The sequence below is a fragment of the Caretta caretta genome, chromosome 7 (assembly GCF_965140235.1).
Source record: "Caretta caretta isolate rCarCar2 chromosome 7, rCarCar1.hap1, whole genome shotgun sequence".
NCBI lineage: Eukaryota > Metazoa > Chordata > Testudines > Cheloniidae > Caretta > Caretta caretta.
The window spans coordinates 76,974,089-76,990,620 of NC_134212.1; the positions used below are offsets into that span (position 1 = coordinate 76,974,089).

A 16,532-nucleotide genomic window follows, 5' to 3' on the forward strand; every position below is an offset into this window, starting at 1 on the left:
GTGTTTCATAAATGGAATAATCCAACAGGTGTAGGTAGCAGGGCTTTGCCTAATTTAGTTGAGGATGTGATGCATGATACATCGCCCCTTTTTGGTCCACTTGGGCAAAGCATGCCAAGTGATGGCCGATCTCACTGGTGTCATACAAAGCAAACTGAGTGAGACAGAAGTGAAAAGGGCTAGGATAATTAATGGTTGGCATTCTGAAGACATGATTTTAAAAGGTGTAATAATACTGCAAAATACACATTATTGAAGAGTTTTAACACAATTTATTTTATGCTTAAATAATCAGCTAGATCATCCAGTGTATGTTGTTTTCATACATACGTAATTAGAGCTATTATCAATGAATGTTGTTTTCATATGAATATAATCAACAAATTAAAGTATTTCACCAAAACCCAAATAAAAATGCCCTTTAAAACACAGCAGCCTTAACAACCTAATATTACACTGCTAGAATGATTACAGATGATTGGCTTACTGAAAGATTCTACATCTTATAGCCAGTACACAATACAGTAATAATTTTACAGCGTGCTGCCAGTCTATTAGCTAATAATTTCTCTTCGGTTCATTTTAAAATATCCCAAACTTGTGCTTTATAAGAGCACCAACCCAGTTCTAAAGCTGCAAGCATTACCCCCATTATAAAGCGAGAACAGATAGCACCCCCCTCCCCATAATGCAACTACTGTATATGGTATTTTTTTAGGTCATTTCATTGAAAAATTGGCAACAGCAACAAATATTAGATGAAGGGCTTTGTGTTTACAGATAAAATCCTATTTATCATGTTGCAGTATAGTGTTTGCAAAACTGGAAAAGATTTAATCAAAATAAGGTGAAACACATGCATCAAAATATTAGTACTCTGAAGAAAAGTTTTCACAGAACTACTGAATTCCTCATTTTGGGAATCATTTAAATTTGCAGCAGATTTTAAAGATTTTTTTAAAATCAAGCTAGCATTTTTGCATATACAAACATAATAATTGCTAATATACAAGAATCTGTGAAGATACACGCAGAATATCCTTGTAGGTGTAGCCATTTGAGACACCTATTTTGTTTGATGCATTTGCAATATTCTGTTTGTGATCTAAGAGGCAGTGCCTTATCAACATTCATTCTATTTTCTGTTAGAATTTATACAGTGTTATTTATTTACAGCAAAACTATTGATGTTTAAAAAAGAAACAAATAGTGTTTTATACCCTGACAGTTTGGGTCCAAGAAAAATAAGGCGAGCTGTTGTGGATTTAGTAATTTTAGTGTCTTTCCATGGTTTAGCCATTTCATCTTCTTATGTCCCCTCTGACCACAGGAATTTATTTCTTTTATGATGACATCAAATTGCTTGAAATAAAGCTGTTAACAGCATGGCAATCTTGTATATACACTGCATTGTTAATTGCACACTCTCGAATCCCGTGAATGACAGTGAATTTCCATGCTCTGTAAATTGGCTCATGCTAAATTAAATTTTTATTGTTTTTTTGCATAAAGACCATGCGGTTAATGTGTGGAAGCTGCAAACACACGCACACTTGTATCAGTGAATGTTTAATTCCTGTTGATTTTTCTTCCATAGTGTCTGTCTAGAACACTGGCAGTAAAAGCACACAACCCTGTGGAAAAAAGATAGCACAAAATGGTTTCAGAATAACTCTTGAGAATCATTTTCATACATTTTTGCAATACAAAAAAAGTCTAATGAATCTTATCGTATGCTGTAATAAAAAGTTAAATAAGGCAGTTTTTAATGAGGTTAGTTGAATTGCCAGTATGAAGGTATAAGTCTGTCAACGTATGGTGCGCCACACTCCTGATGAAGTGGCTTACAAAATGTTTGGAACACATTACATTTAATTACAATGAAGAAGTTAACAGCTTTTCAAAAATGTCTGAGAAATATATGCTAGCAGAGATAGCGACATTTCCAGAATGACAGTGCAACTCCTGTATCATCACTTTTTTGTGTGTGGCAGTCATCCACATTATGGCCCAGATCCTGCACTCGTTGCATATTCAGAACTCCCACTGACAAGGAGACCAAGGCACGCAGAATCAGACTTTATGAGGCTACACGCAATGGAAGACTTTATGAGGCTACCTATGGCAATAGTGTGATTAGACTAGGAATTGAATGGACATATCACCGTGTGGCTTAATTTGGTGGATAAGAATGGTATGGATACGAAAGAAATGCAATTCATGCTCTCTTGCCTATTTGAAAATGGTCATATAGTTCTGCATATAGTGATAGTAACTATCATCTACCCAAGAAGCTTGTTAAATCTGTCATACAAGAGCAATGGAAGTGCATCACAGCTGATGACAGTGCTGTAATCCCATATTAATGACAGATAAAAATGCAATAAAAACATGCTAACACACCATGAACTGAAAGAAGCCAACCATTCTTCCTAGCAACTTAATGTAGAAAAGCTTGTTTGTCTTTCTAAGCTCTGTTTAAACACTGACTGTGGGATTCAGAGACTAGCATGTTTATTAAATCAGGTCACAGGTCCATGCACATTCCAAAGGAGAGCACTCTCTTTGTCCTTTTATGGTAAAACAATGTGTCTTTACCCATTTATGTTGTCTACATAAATCTAACCCTTGCTCTGAAAGCCCAAGGTCTAAGTCTTGCTGGTACAAGAAGATCTCAGTGAAAGTCACAATTTTAATTTAACAGAATTTCACATGAAAATTTTCAGCATTTAATGTCTATGCACAATTCAAATTTTGCTTTATTTTCAATGTTGAAAAAGCCATTTTTGCCTCAAAAACTTGCAGACAATACACATTTTTGCATATTTTCAATGTGAAAGCCATCTTTGCTCAAAACCAGTCCCTTCCTTTATCTGTTTTTGCTCAGAGCCAGATCCAAATTCCCTGGAAACGTATCATCTGTGAAAATGAACCCAGTTTTGAGTTTATAATAAAATATTTAAATGTTTGAATTTTCAATAGTCTTAACATTTTATATTGCTTAATCTGTACTCCTCTAGTTGCAAGCTTTTCATTATGGAATGTCAACACAGGGCACAGATCACATTATTAATTCACCTCTGTGCAGAGGGCCATTTTCATTATTTTCTGCATTTGTGGCCAGGTTCTAGCTAGGAACAACTACATACTGGAAATCATGTGGGAAAGCTATAACAGTTCACAGTAAATGTGAGTGGATTTATTTTCTGAAGGGCTCACTAAGCAGGTCAGAATGACTATGTTTGATGGATTAGGCAAAAGTTGCTTTATAGGGTAATATTTTATTTAAAATTGAATACTCCCACCATGCTATGTATTCATCCTATGGCAATGGCATTATATCACACTTACACACTAACGGGTTCTTGCTGCATCCTATACCGCGTAAGGAATACTGGGCTTGATCCTGCATTCCTTCTAAATCTCATATTCCCACTGGTTTCAACAGGGGCAAGGGCATGGTTTAGGTGCATAAGGACAACTGTCATACAGATCTAATCTGCCGGTTGACAGGAATGACAGATACAGGAAAATCCTAGATAGATATACAGGAGCAGACCTTTTAGCTGGGGCACATTTTCCTACAATCAAGTCCTTCTCTTTGGCTTGCTTTCTACAGAGTGGTAAGTTAGCCAAAACTCCACAAGTGAGAAAGAGTTTCATTAAGAACATTCATTTTCATTGTACCTAAATATTGTATGAATACATTCTGCAGACACACCGTGAAGTGGTATTAGTTCTGTTACCATACTTTGGATGTTTCAGAATAAACACGTCAATTCAGAAATGGTGTTAGGCTGACCTGGGGGGCTGGCAACTGGTTATTAGGCTGCCAAGAGAAAGTGAGTACAGTAGAACCTCAGCATTATGAACCGGCCAGTCAACTACACACCTCATTTGGACCTGGAAGTACATAATCAGGCAGCAGTAGAGACCCCAACCCCCAAAAAGCAAATACAGTACAGCACTGTGCTAAACATAAACTACTAAAAAAATAAAGGGAAAGCAGATTTTTTCTTCTTCACAGTCAAGTTTCAAAGCTGTATTAAGTCAATGTTCAGTTGTAAACTTTTGAAAGAACAACCATAATGTTCTGTTCAGAGTTACGAACAACCTCCACTCCCGAGGTGTTCGTAACTCTGAGGTTCTACTGTACTCAGGTTTGAGATGCTTGCTCTTCAGAGGCTGGATCCTGTGAAATCCTGAGTGCTCTGGCCCTGATTCTGCACTTAAGTACATGACGAACTTTAAGAATGTGTGTATAGTCCTGTTGAAATCAATGAAACGATTCACATTCTTAAAAAATCCACACGTGCCTCTCTGAACTGAAGCTAAATTGTCCAGGACCTCACAGGAACAAGCTGCAGAGCTAGTGAACCTCAGGTTGGGTACAATATAATCGTTGCAGAGAACCACGGGCCGTCTGGAGATGACTTCATTCTTCCTCTAACTTATCTTCAGAATGACATTGGGATTAGTTTTACAGATACTATTTATTTTATTCTGTATCCCTACAGTCAATCCTGTATCAGGCTGTGTAGGGAAAGAGACTGCTTGTGGGATGTAGGTTTAAGGATTAAAAATACTCTAAACAAAGCTAAGGAAAATTCAGGGTTAAAAATACCCTAGTACAGTATATGCATAAAATGGAAGGCATGATTGAATAAAGCTCTGACTAACATCAGCCATTTGAAGCAAAACAAAGCGCCATACAGAACATCCTTTTCTTCATTTATAATCAAGTTTGCTACAAAATAATCCTGCTGGCTTCGTAATTAGAGAAGTAATACAGAGGAATTGCAATAATGACCATTTAAATTTGGCATAGGTTTTATTTCAGCAGAATCTACAAATCGTCAGCTGTTTGGTTATAATTGTAAAGGATGGATCCATAAAATTCATAGGAAACATTTGGTAAGGATTATTTGTTGATGTATATTTAGACTTTTTACTGAATTTTACAAGGACATTGGCTTTCATAACACTGAGATTATATGTGTGACTGAAAGAAGTGCTTCACTCAAGATATGCTGTTCACATTTACTTGTATGCAAGTCATTTACCTCTCACATTTCAAGGCTGATTTTATTAACAGAAATTTTGTTAATTGAGAACTGTATGTTTCCTAGAACTCTACTCCAACAGATAGTTTTAAAAAATAACACACACATATTTTGTGCGTATTTGCAGTATGGGGGCCTGATATTGGACTTCCCAGCTTAAAACAGATGCAGGGGCAAACGAGTTCATTGATTATACAATGTGCTAACTGGCGCACTAGTACTGTATTTGCTCTTGGCCTAAAAAAGGGAATGATATTTGTCAAACTGACCGTTCAGTGTTCTGCTGTTATGAATAACTCTTCTTCTCCACATGTCTGACTTCTCTCTTCGTCTTAACCTTATAACCTTCTCCCTGCTTTCAAGAAAAGGTACACACATTAACACATATGCAGAAAGTGTTTGGAATTATAAATCTTTTCCAAACAGGTCCTTTGTAGCTATAATAGGATAAGTAAAAAGCAGTTAAATCACATCAACACTTCATTTCAAAGTTACACACAATTCAGAGTTAACCACTCTGCTGAGCTGCAAAAACAGGCTGGAAATATCATCTAAAAGTAGAAATCACAGGTTTAAATTTTCAAAAATAGTCACTAATTTTGGATGCCTCCATTGTTGGTACCAAACTTGAAACACCTAGGGTTGAGCTTCCCATTGACGTCCGTTAGATTTGTAGGTGCTCAGCATCTCTGGAAAAATTAGACCCATAGGCATCCTAGTTAGGCACTCAAAATTAGTGGCCACTTTTGAAAATTTAAACCATAGTTATTATGAGGTCTCATAACAACTGTGCTTTAAAGTGAATAGGTTAGTAAAGGAAGAAAAAGAGCCAACAAAAAAATCCACCAAAGCAGAGCAGCAGAAATAAAGCCAAGGAAACTGACAAGCGGTGCATGTGTCATAAATAAGGCTACGATTTTGTCAAGGGTATTTTTATTAAAAGTCACGGACAGGACATGTGCAATAGACAATCATGGAAATGTACACAAAGTAATGCAGTTTTCACTGCATTAGTACAGAAGCTTTTAAATTGCCTAGTAAACTCAGGCTGAAGCCAGAGCCCCACCGCACAGGTCTGAAGCTGAAGGCAAAGCCGGAGCCCTGCCTAGGGTGACCAGACATCCTGAAATTAGGGGCTTTGTCTTATATATGCAACTATACCCTTCCTACCCTGTGAAAAAAAAAAAAAGTGTCCTGATTTTTCACACTTTCTATCTGGTCACCCTCGCCCTGCCACCTGGGGCTGAAGCCCAAACCTGAGCCCTCTGCCCGAGGCTAAAGCCCTAGCCCGAGAGGGACTGAAGATGAAGCCAAAGAACTAGCTGACATTTCTTGAAATCACGGAATCTGTGACTTCCGTGACAGAACTGTAGCGTTAGTTACAGATTCTTGTCTTTTAAAACAGCAGACTATTAGCCAATGTCATATATATTTCCAAAATGCATTGTATTTAGGTTAAGTTGTAGAACAATGAGCAGAATTCTTTGTGCCTATGCTAAGCTTTATTGTGGAAATCTACTAATAGTTATACTGTTCCAGCCTTTGTTTTTTGTATGTGCAGAATCTGTTAGAAGTATGATGCATGTTCTGTTAAGGAAAGTTATATATGAATTCTGTGTTGGGTCCATTAGTAGAAAACAGTTCATGACTCTATGGTTTATCCAGAATACTGACATCCAGAATGTTATTGTGTGCTGAAAACAATATGTTAGGGAGGATTTGGACTGATGTCTTTGTATCCTGAAAAATAGGCATGAAGTTAGATAAGAAAAGGGGAGTTAACGCGTGAATCTTCTACTTGCTTTAAACAAGGCTACTAGTCAAATTAACTTCATATTTTAGGATAGACACAGATGAAAAATTGAAGCTGTGATCATTGCAAGCCTGTTCCCAAGAGTTGGTATCCTCTCTGTTTGTGTCGATTTATCTATGTTTAATAAACTGATTGGACCAAGTTTTCGGACGTCTTGTTAACTGATAATCAAATCAAAGCCCTAACAAGACCTAGAACTGCAGCTATTCTACATTAATTAAAAATAACCTAATATTTATCTAAAAATAAATACCCTGATAATAATGGGCCTATTTCACACTGGAGTAAAAAGTGTTTGTTATATAGGGCATCAGTGGAATTCACCGGTAAGGTTCATTTATATTTATATTTGAAGTAACCCATTTTTCGTTCACAGTACATTCCAAATCCATTTTTTCCTTACTAAACAGTAATGTTTTTCTGGTAAGACTAAAAGACTGAAGAGTTTCATCTGGGGAGGAGGGCATGGGTATTTATATTTTCAACTCTGTTCTATTTTCATTTGCTTGTGTTTTACTATCAGAAGAGGGACAATAGCAGTGATTCTGTTGTTACTCAGACAAAAGCTCCATTAACTTCAATGAGTTTTTCCAGAGTAAAGACTTAGTTCAAGCTGAGGGCTCAACAGCACCTTTGAGGAACAGTCCTGCATTAGGGCTGCATTAAAGACAGCCACATTGTCCTGTGCTATTTCTCTTCAGGGATGCAATATACTGCCTTCAGCGCATCCATCCAGCTCTGCTGACCAGGAGAGAGAGAGAGAGATAGAGAGAACAGGCTTCCCTCCTCCTCAACTCCCCTAGTCACTTTGGGATGACTTGTACCCTACAGGTTACACAGAAAGAGCAGTTCTTATGCTTCAGGGCATACAAGAAGTTGGAAATGGCTCCTGCATGGAAGGGCAGACAGAAGCTACTTGCAGCCCTACTTTCATTCTATTCTCCAGAGAGGCTGGCCCTGAGTAAGGATTTTGGGATTTGGCCTGATGTTCTCTTTTTCACACTGCCAAAATCCAAACATGTTCATGGCAGGCTGAATCCTGAAACCACTTAGTCACATGAGCTGTGCCACTGAAGGATTACTCAGATGAGTAAGGGGTTGTAGGATCAGGTCCCCTGTTCACTACAGGTAAATATTTTTTCTGTTTGTGAAGGAATGATACAAAACACATATCAGGTCCAGGGTAAAGATGCTAAAAGACAACCAAAATACACATATGAAACTACTTATTTTTGAGGGGAGGGAGGAGTCAAAGGGGAGAATTCACACCCAGTCCTAAATTTAAAACCACTGACTGTTTTATACAAACAAACCCTGATATCTTAGTGTGAAAAAGATTTTTGCTGCTAGCACAATGAAAATAGATCTTTCTGAAAATGAACCCTATCAGTAAACATTACAATGGTAAAACCTTGCCCTTCGTCCAGATGCACAGCTTGTCAACAATGCAAGCACTTCTCTTTGCCAAGACTTGATGTTAAATTGCAAACCTCCAGCCCTTTAGTAGCGCTTTATAGATAGTCAGCACAACCCTCCTCTACTGTTATTTCTTTGTAGCCCCCCCATCCATTACCATTTCACCAACTTTTCTCTCATGTGGGATAACAACACGTCTTATTACTTTCCGGGTGACCTGTAGGAAGCAACACATGAAAAGTATCGATTTTCTTTCCTGATTCTCAAAGGAGAAAGCCTGGTAAGAGTAGTTACTTGAATACAACGATTCAGAATAGTGAAACTGCAATTCATGATTACTTTTCTTGTGATGATGTTGCCTTCTTCATCGGTAAACTGTTCTTCTGTTACTGATTCACCAGGAATGTTTTTTGCTTCCTCACCCTAAAGAATGTGTTATAAGATTAGCAATAGAACCTATATTTTTGCAATGCCCACACATTTATTTTCACACCACTCCAAGCAACAAACACATGCTAGGTTGGATTTTAAGTAATAAAATATGTTCAAATGGATTTATCTCACATGGATAACGTGAAAGGCTTTCTGTATAAATGTGCTAATAGCTGTATTTTAGTACATGAAAGGTGTCCTTAAAGCATTTACTGAGTTTCTAACTTGTTTCTTTTAAGCACTAAATCATGCATCGAACTCCTTGAGCAACAAGTAATTTTTCTGAAATGTTAGAGTGCTGTTGTCTGATTCATGTTCAATGTAAGCAGGAGTTCACAATGGCGTAGTCCCTAAACAGACATCCATTAAGCTATAAGTGCCAACCATTTATGTACAGGAATTCTAAAATCCAAGTACTGAGAGTAAAATTTGGGATTTTAAAAGAAAAATGCACTCAGTTCACCCAATCAAACAGCCAAAAAGTTCACATGAGAAGAAACATTTCTCACTATTTATAGAATGGAGAAAATATTTGAAATGAAATCTTGTTGAAATGGTGGTTGCCGGCCAATGGGAGCTGTGCGGGCGGTGGTTGGGGTGGGGGCAGTGTGCAGAGCCCCCTGGCTACCCCTATGCATAGGAGCCAGAGGGTGGACTTGCCACTGCTTCCGGGAGCTGCGCGGAGCCATGGCACACATGGAGCGGGTCAAGCCCCGGAGCCCGCTCACTGGCAGGAGCTCGAGGGCCAGATTAAAACATCTGAAGGGTCAGATGTGGCCCCCAGGCCATAGTTTGCCCACCCCTGCCCTACACGAAGCTTGGCTAAGTAACTAAACAGTCACTTTCTGCACTGGTGGAAGTTTTCAGATGGGCTGCTGGTGGAGTTCCATGCAGAACGCACTACAGTCATCCAGTCTCAATGTGACTGTGGTGAAGCTCTAATGAGAAAGAAGAAATAAAAAAACTGGCTTACAAGATTAGATTACAAGCTTCACATTTGAAGTGAGGAATGACAAAATGGGTCCCCTGTGGCACTCTCAAGAGGGCAAGTATCCACCTTGGTGGGTCTTTCATTTGCTTTGGTTATCTTTCTTCCCCTGCCCTTCTCATAGGCAAGATGTCAGAATTGACTTTTCAAGCAGGGTATGCCCATAGCAAGGAACTGTTCCCTGCTGTGTTGGTGGCCATGGGGCTGGGAGATGGCAAATGGTTTGACAAATACTTTGTGAACTGAAATTTGTGTTATTTCCCAGCCACTGTGTGAAGTACAAGGGAAACAATACCCTTAAGTTTCAGAGATGAAGCCGGCTGGGAACTGATAGTATGATCTGTTATGCTGGGCACTATTATGCTAACACGTGCCATCCGTTCCAACATAAAGTAATTAAAAGCCATAACAACAAGTAATGGGGCCCAGTGACAGGGAAGTAGAGACACAGGAGACCTAAGATGTATTCTCAACTGTAGTGGTCACTTGCAGGGGTGCCATTTGGGGGAGAAGGAGGGGGAACAGGGGAGGGCTCTAGTTCCCCCCTACCCCCAGTTTCCTAGGGGAGGTCTACTCACCCTAGCCCCAGACCGAGCTCTCAACTGCAACAGCTTGAGTGTGAGATGTGATGAGTTGGGAAGCTGGGAGCAGCACAGAATTTGGGGCAGGGAGTTTGTTTATAAACAGAGGCAGGGTGATTAAGATAACAAAAGGCTTGTCATTAAACAGAACGAGGAGTCCTTGTGGCACCTTAGAGACTAACACATTTATTTGAGTATAAGCTTTTGTGGACTAAACCCACTTCATCAGATGCATGCAGTGGAAAATACAGTAGGAAGATATATTTATATACAGAGAAAATGAAAAAATGGGGGTTGCCATACCAACTCTAACGAGGATAATCGATTAAGGAGCGTCCAGGGAGGTTGAAGTGTTCTCCGACTGGTTTTTGAATGTTATAATTCTTGATGACTGATTTGCGTCCATTTTTTTTTTTGCGCAGAGACTGTCTGGTTTGGCCAATGTACATGGCAGAGGGGCATTGCTGGCACATGATGGCATATAATAATTATAACATTCAAAAACCAGTCAGAGAATACTTCAGCCTCCCTGGACACTCAATTACAGACCTAAAAGTTGCAGTTATTCAACAAAAAAACTTCAAAAACAGACTCCAATGGGAAACTGCAGAACTGGAATTAATCTGCAAACTGGACACCATTAAATTAGGCTTGACTAAAGACTGGGAGTAGATGAGTCATTACACAAACTAAAAACTATTTCCCCATGAAGAAAAGGAGTACTTGTGGCACCTTAGAGACTAACCAATTTATTTGAGCATGAGCTTTCGTGAGCTACAGCTCACTTCATCGGATGCATACCGTGGAAACTGCAGCAGACTTTATATATACACAGAGAATATGAAACAATACCTCCTCCCACCCCACTGTCCTGCTGGTAATAGCTTATCTAAAGTGATCATCAGGTTGGGCCATTTCCAGCACAAATCCAGGTTTTCTCACCCTCCACCCCCCCACACAAATTCACTCTCCTGCTGGTGATAGCCCATCCAAAGTGACAACTCTTTACACAATGTGCATGATAATCAAGTTGGGCTATTTCCTGCACAAATCCAGGTTTTCTCACATCCCCCCCACCCCCATACACACACAAACTCACTCTCCTGCTGGTAATAGCTCATCCAAACTGACCACTCTCCAAGTTTAAATCCAAGTTAAACCAGAACATCTGGGGGGGGGGAGGGGTAGGAAAAAACAAGAGGAAATAGGCTACCTTGCATAATGACTTAGCCACTCCCAGTCTCTATTTAAGCCTAAATTAATAGTATCCAATTTGCAAATGAATTCCAATTCAGCAGTTTCTCGCTGGAGTCTGGATTTGAAGTTTTTTTGTTTTAAGATAGCGACCTTCATGTCTGTAATTGCGTGACCAGAGAGATTGAAGTGTTCTCCAACTGGTTTATGAATGTTATAATTCTTGACATCTGATTTGTGTCCATTTATTCTTTTACGTAGAGACTGTCCAGTTTGACCAATGTACATGGCAGAGGGGCATTGCTGGCACGTGATGGCATATATCACATTGGTGGATGTGCAGGTGAACGAGCCTCTGATAGTGTGGCTGATGTGATTAGGCCCTGTGATGCTAATTTCCCTCCTACTGTTACTCACACCTTCTTGTCAACTGTTGGAAATGGGCCGTCCTGATTATCACTACACAAGTTTTTTTCTCCTGCTGATAATAACCCACCTTAATTGATCACTCTCGTTGGAGCTGGTGTGGCAACCTCCATTGTTTCATGTTCTCTGTATATATCTCTCTCTCTTCCTACTGTATTTTCCACAGCATGCATCTGATGAAGTGGGCTTTAGCCCACGAAAGCTTATGCTCAAATAAATTGGTTAGTCTCTAAGGTGCCAAAAGTACTCCTCTTTCTGTTTGCTGATACAGACAAACACGGCTACCACTCTGAAACTTATCCTTAAAGTAAATGAAGGATCATTAGACGATCCTGAAAGCACTGCCAGGCACTTCAGTTAAAAGATAGGAAACAAAGGGTGGGAATAAAAGATGAGAATGGAGAGAGGTAAATAGTGGTGTCCCTCAGAGGTCTGTACTGGGACCAGTCCTATTCAACATATTCATAAATGATCTGGAAAAAGGGGTACGCAGTGAGGTGATAAAATTTGCAGATGATAGAAAATTATTCAAGATAGTTAAGTCCAAAGCAGACTGTGAAGAGCTACAAAAGGATCTCACAAAACTGGGTGACTGGGCATCATAATGACAGAAGAAACTCAGTGTTGATAAATGCAAAGTAATGCACTTGGCAAAATATAATCCCAACTATACATACAAAATATAATCAAAGTATACGTGCTAAATTAGCTGAACCTGTCAATAATGAGACCTTGGAGTCATTGTGGATCGTTCTCTGAAAACATCTGCTCAATGAGCAGTGGCAATTTAAAAAGCTAACAGAATACTGGGAATCATTAGAAAAGGAATAGATAATAGAAAAATATCATATTGCTTCTATATAAATCCATGGTACGCCAACATATTGAATAGTGCGTGCAGATTTGGTCACCCCATCTCAAAAAAGATACATTTGGATTTGAAAAAGGTACAGAGAAGGCCAACAGAAATGATTAGGGGTATAGAGCACCTTCTGTATGAGGAGGCATTAAAAAGACTGGGACTTTTCAGCTTGGAAAAAAGATGACTAAGGGGGGATATGACAGAGGTCTATAAAATCATGACTGGTGTGGAAAAATTGAATAAGGAATTGTTATTTACTCCTTCACATAACACAAGAACTAGGGGCCACCAAATGAAATTAATAGGCAGCAGATTTAAAACAAAACAAAAAAAGTATTTCTTCACAGTCAACATGTGGCACTCTTTGCCAGGAGATGCTGTGAAGGCCAAAACTATAACAGGGTTTCAATAAGAACTAGATAAGTTCAGGGAGGATAAGTCAAGCAATGGCTATTAGCCAGGGTGGGCAGCAGTCTGTCACCTCTGTTTGCCAGAAGCTGGGAGTGGGCAACAGGGCAACTTGATGATTACCTGTTCTGTTCATTCCCCCTGGGGCACCTGGCATTGGCCACTGTTGGAAGACAGGATACTGGGCTAGATGGACCATTGGTCTTACCCCAGTACGGCCATTCTGATGTTCTTATACAGAACCCAGATGTATCTGCTCCCCGTTATAACCCACTAGATCCCGCTCTCCTCCCAGAGCTAGGATAGAACCCAGGAGTCCTGACGGGGTCTCTCTCTCCACGGAGTTAGTAATAAAGTAAGAATATACATTAAAATTTTAAACCTAACGAGTGTCCCTTAAGTGACTTGCCACAAGATGTCAGAACATGTTGTTATTAGAGCTGAGTGGGTCTAATATTTATTTACTTTTCTTTCTTTTATAAAGGAATTAGATTCAGGGCTCCTGTCAAAAACACTAGAGTTTTCAAGTGCCTAAGTAGCTCCAGGAATAACAGTTAAAGTTGTCCCCCTCTGTTTCCTCCCCTTACTCCATCCTTTGTCTGCTCTATTTAGACTGTATGCACTGTTAATGTAGCTGTGTAGGTCCCAGGATACTAGCAACACAAAGGGGGTGAAGTAATATCTTTTATTGGACCATTGGTGAGAGAGACGAGCTTACACAGAGCTCTCATCTGAAGAAGAAAGCTTGTCTCTCTCATCAACCAAACTTGGTCCAATCAAAGATATTACCTCACCCACCTTGTCTCTCTAGTTAGACTGTAAGCATTTTGCTGCTGGGGGCTGTGTGTGTGTGTGTGTGTGTGTGTGTGTGTGTGTGTGTGTGTACAGTGCTGAGTTCAATGGGGTCTCGACTAGGGCCTTTAGGCAGTACTGTAATACAAATAATGAATAATAACATCACCATAACCGCCACCATAACAAGTATGGCTCATAGGAAAGGTAACCAACACACGATGCCATGTGCATGCCCAGCTGCTCTCAGGTTGCTTTTATACTTGTTTCCTTTCTTACTGCATAAACAGGTGGGAATTTTGTCTGTATGTTTACATTTTTTTACATAAATGAGTGACACCTACTGTGATCAACTTTGAAACACAACATATCAGTAAATTGGAAGACATTTACTGCAAGAGGATTCAGCTTCAAAGGTATCTTGGGCTCTTAATTAGTTACATGCTCCTTTAACCACAGTTTAATGATAAATGCAGTGAATACTGAGCAAGCCAGTGTTGATGAAATCTAGCTCTCAGATTTTTTCTTGCTTGTGGGTAGTTAAAATAAATTACAGTAGGGTTCACAGTAGGTAGGGAGATAGATCGGATTGCACTGAATTTTCTAGCCCGATGTAGTTATTAAGAAGGACATTTACTAGAAAAACTTGCCCACTGGCAGTTTTACTTGCTGTTGTCATGAACATAAAGAGGTATTGGGTTAGAACAGCACATAAGATAACCGCACCACAACTGCTGCTTTTTGCCTTGAAAATACATAACTGGTGCATCCCCACAGAGGTGAAGAGTAGATTCTTTCTGCTGCAACATGTTTGTATAAAGCTTTATTGTACCCATGACTGGTTTAAATCACTGTCACAACATGGAGAGCTTCAGAAAAGCAGGAAGAAAAACTTCATATAGTACATTCATGATTAATGGAAGCTCAGTTATATCCCGGGAATTGTACTGAACAAAGCTGTGATCCACTGCCCCAACCCCAGAGTACAATGAAGGGAATGCTGGCTGGCTTTTCAAACCAGATCTTTGTTACCATACTAGTTGGAATGCAGTCCCTCCAAAGCCAATTGGCATCCTCTTTGCTGCTCTCCAGGGTAGGAGACCCAGGGAGCAGCATTTTGTTTTCTTTTTAAGTCTTCCAACCAGCCCTATTGATTTTCTGAACTTTTATTTACAGATTGTGTGTGTTCTCAGGGACCTCCAACTAAACGGGGTTATACAGTCAATGCTGCAGTCATGTGCCTAAGGTTACTCTTGGTTCCGGAGAGCTCTGATTTTCTTTTATGTTTGCTTTGTTGTTAGAAGGATAATGATTCATTTGGTTCCTATTTTATCTGTTATTGTTAATGGCAGGGAAGAAGGGTGTAGCTGAGTCTCTGTGACCCACAAGAGTAAAATGGAGCATAAAAGCAGAAGGAAATAGGTGAAGTAAAAAGATCCTTCCAATATTAAATTTTTCCAAAAGACTGGGGCGGATGACTCCATAGCAGCAGCAGCAGCTCTAAGATGCCCGGAATCCTGTTTTCCCACTAACCAAACCCATCAACACCACCTAATCCCGCCGTCTCAAGATTAAGAACATAAGAACGGCCATACTGGGTCAGACCAAAGGTCCATCTAGCCCAGTATCTTGTCTCCTGACAATGGCCAATGCCAGATGCCCCAGAGGGAATGAACAGATCAGGTAATCATCAAGTGAGCCATCCCGTTGCCCATTCCCAGCTTCTGGCAAACAGAGGCTACGGACACCACCCCTGTCTAATGAGCCATTGATGGACCTGTCCTCCAATAATTTATCTAGTTCTTTTTTGAAGATTCACATTCTTGCAGTTCTTAAGCAGCAGCTGTATCTTGTGGTCTCAAGTTTATGTGGCTGTATCGCAAGAAACAAATATCTCATTAAGGTCATTGTCATTGGTGGGTTCTGCCTACTTGGGGAGGCTTCTTTAATCAGATTCTGCAAGTCTGTCAGCTATGCTGATTCTTACAACTGCTCACAGATGTACTACTAAAGCTATAGAAAAGAGCCCTGGTAAACTTAAGTGCAGAGCCGAAAAGAAGAAATGCCTCTGTTGGGGCAGCAGAAAGTGGTTTGAGATTTAGAAGTTGGTGATGCAGAAAAAGCTCTTTCTATATACAGTGTGGTTATAATGATAATAAGCAGTTTGTCTTAATGGTTATGCTTTTACATTTATGTTCTGACTTGTTAAAATAAGCCAGTAACTTCAATAGTTTCCAAAACACTGACATTGGCACATCATGGATGAGGTTGGGGTGGGGGAAACTTAGAGCACATAGTTACTGTCTTATTCATATGGAGTGAAAGTCACCCCAGTAGAGAGGGCCCTCTCATGGCTGAAAGCACAATGTAAGCCCTTGATGCACAGCTGATGTGGAGAACAGGCCATGTGCACTAGGTGAAATTCACCCGTAATTCTTGCCACCTGTAGGTTGGTTATATTTTCACTTTCCATAAATAAGTCTCCCCTGAGTAATAAGATCACAAGAGTTGCTGGTTTTAGCTTAGTAATAAACTGCTGCTCAGATCCTTCTGCCCT

At 39.7% G+C, this 16,532-nt stretch overlaps 1 protein-coding gene across 16 annotated transcripts in view; it reads right to left on the reverse strand.

Moving 5' to 3' along the window:
* Positions 1-249: 249 nt before the first annotated feature.
* Positions 250-16,532, reverse strand: part of ANK3 (ankyrin 3) — a 558,892-nt gene continuing 542,609 nt past the window's right edge. For 10 of the 16 annotated variants that reach the window (XM_075130811.1, XM_048856231.2, XM_075130812.1 and 7 more), the window contains 2 exons: positions 5,333-5,418; positions 250-1,634 (listed from right to left, as the gene is read on the reverse strand). In XM_075130811.1, coding sequence (XP_074986912.1) covers positions 5,350-5,418 — 69 coding nt within the window. In that variant the 3' untranslated portion in view covers positions 250-1,634; positions 5,333-5,349. Of the gene's footprint in view, positions 1,635-5,332; positions 5,419-8,449; positions 8,510-8,631; positions 8,716-16,532 lie in introns of all 16 variants that reach the window. The other 6 variants (XM_048856234.2, XM_075130814.1, XM_075130816.1 and 3 more) reach the window with 3 other exon arrangements.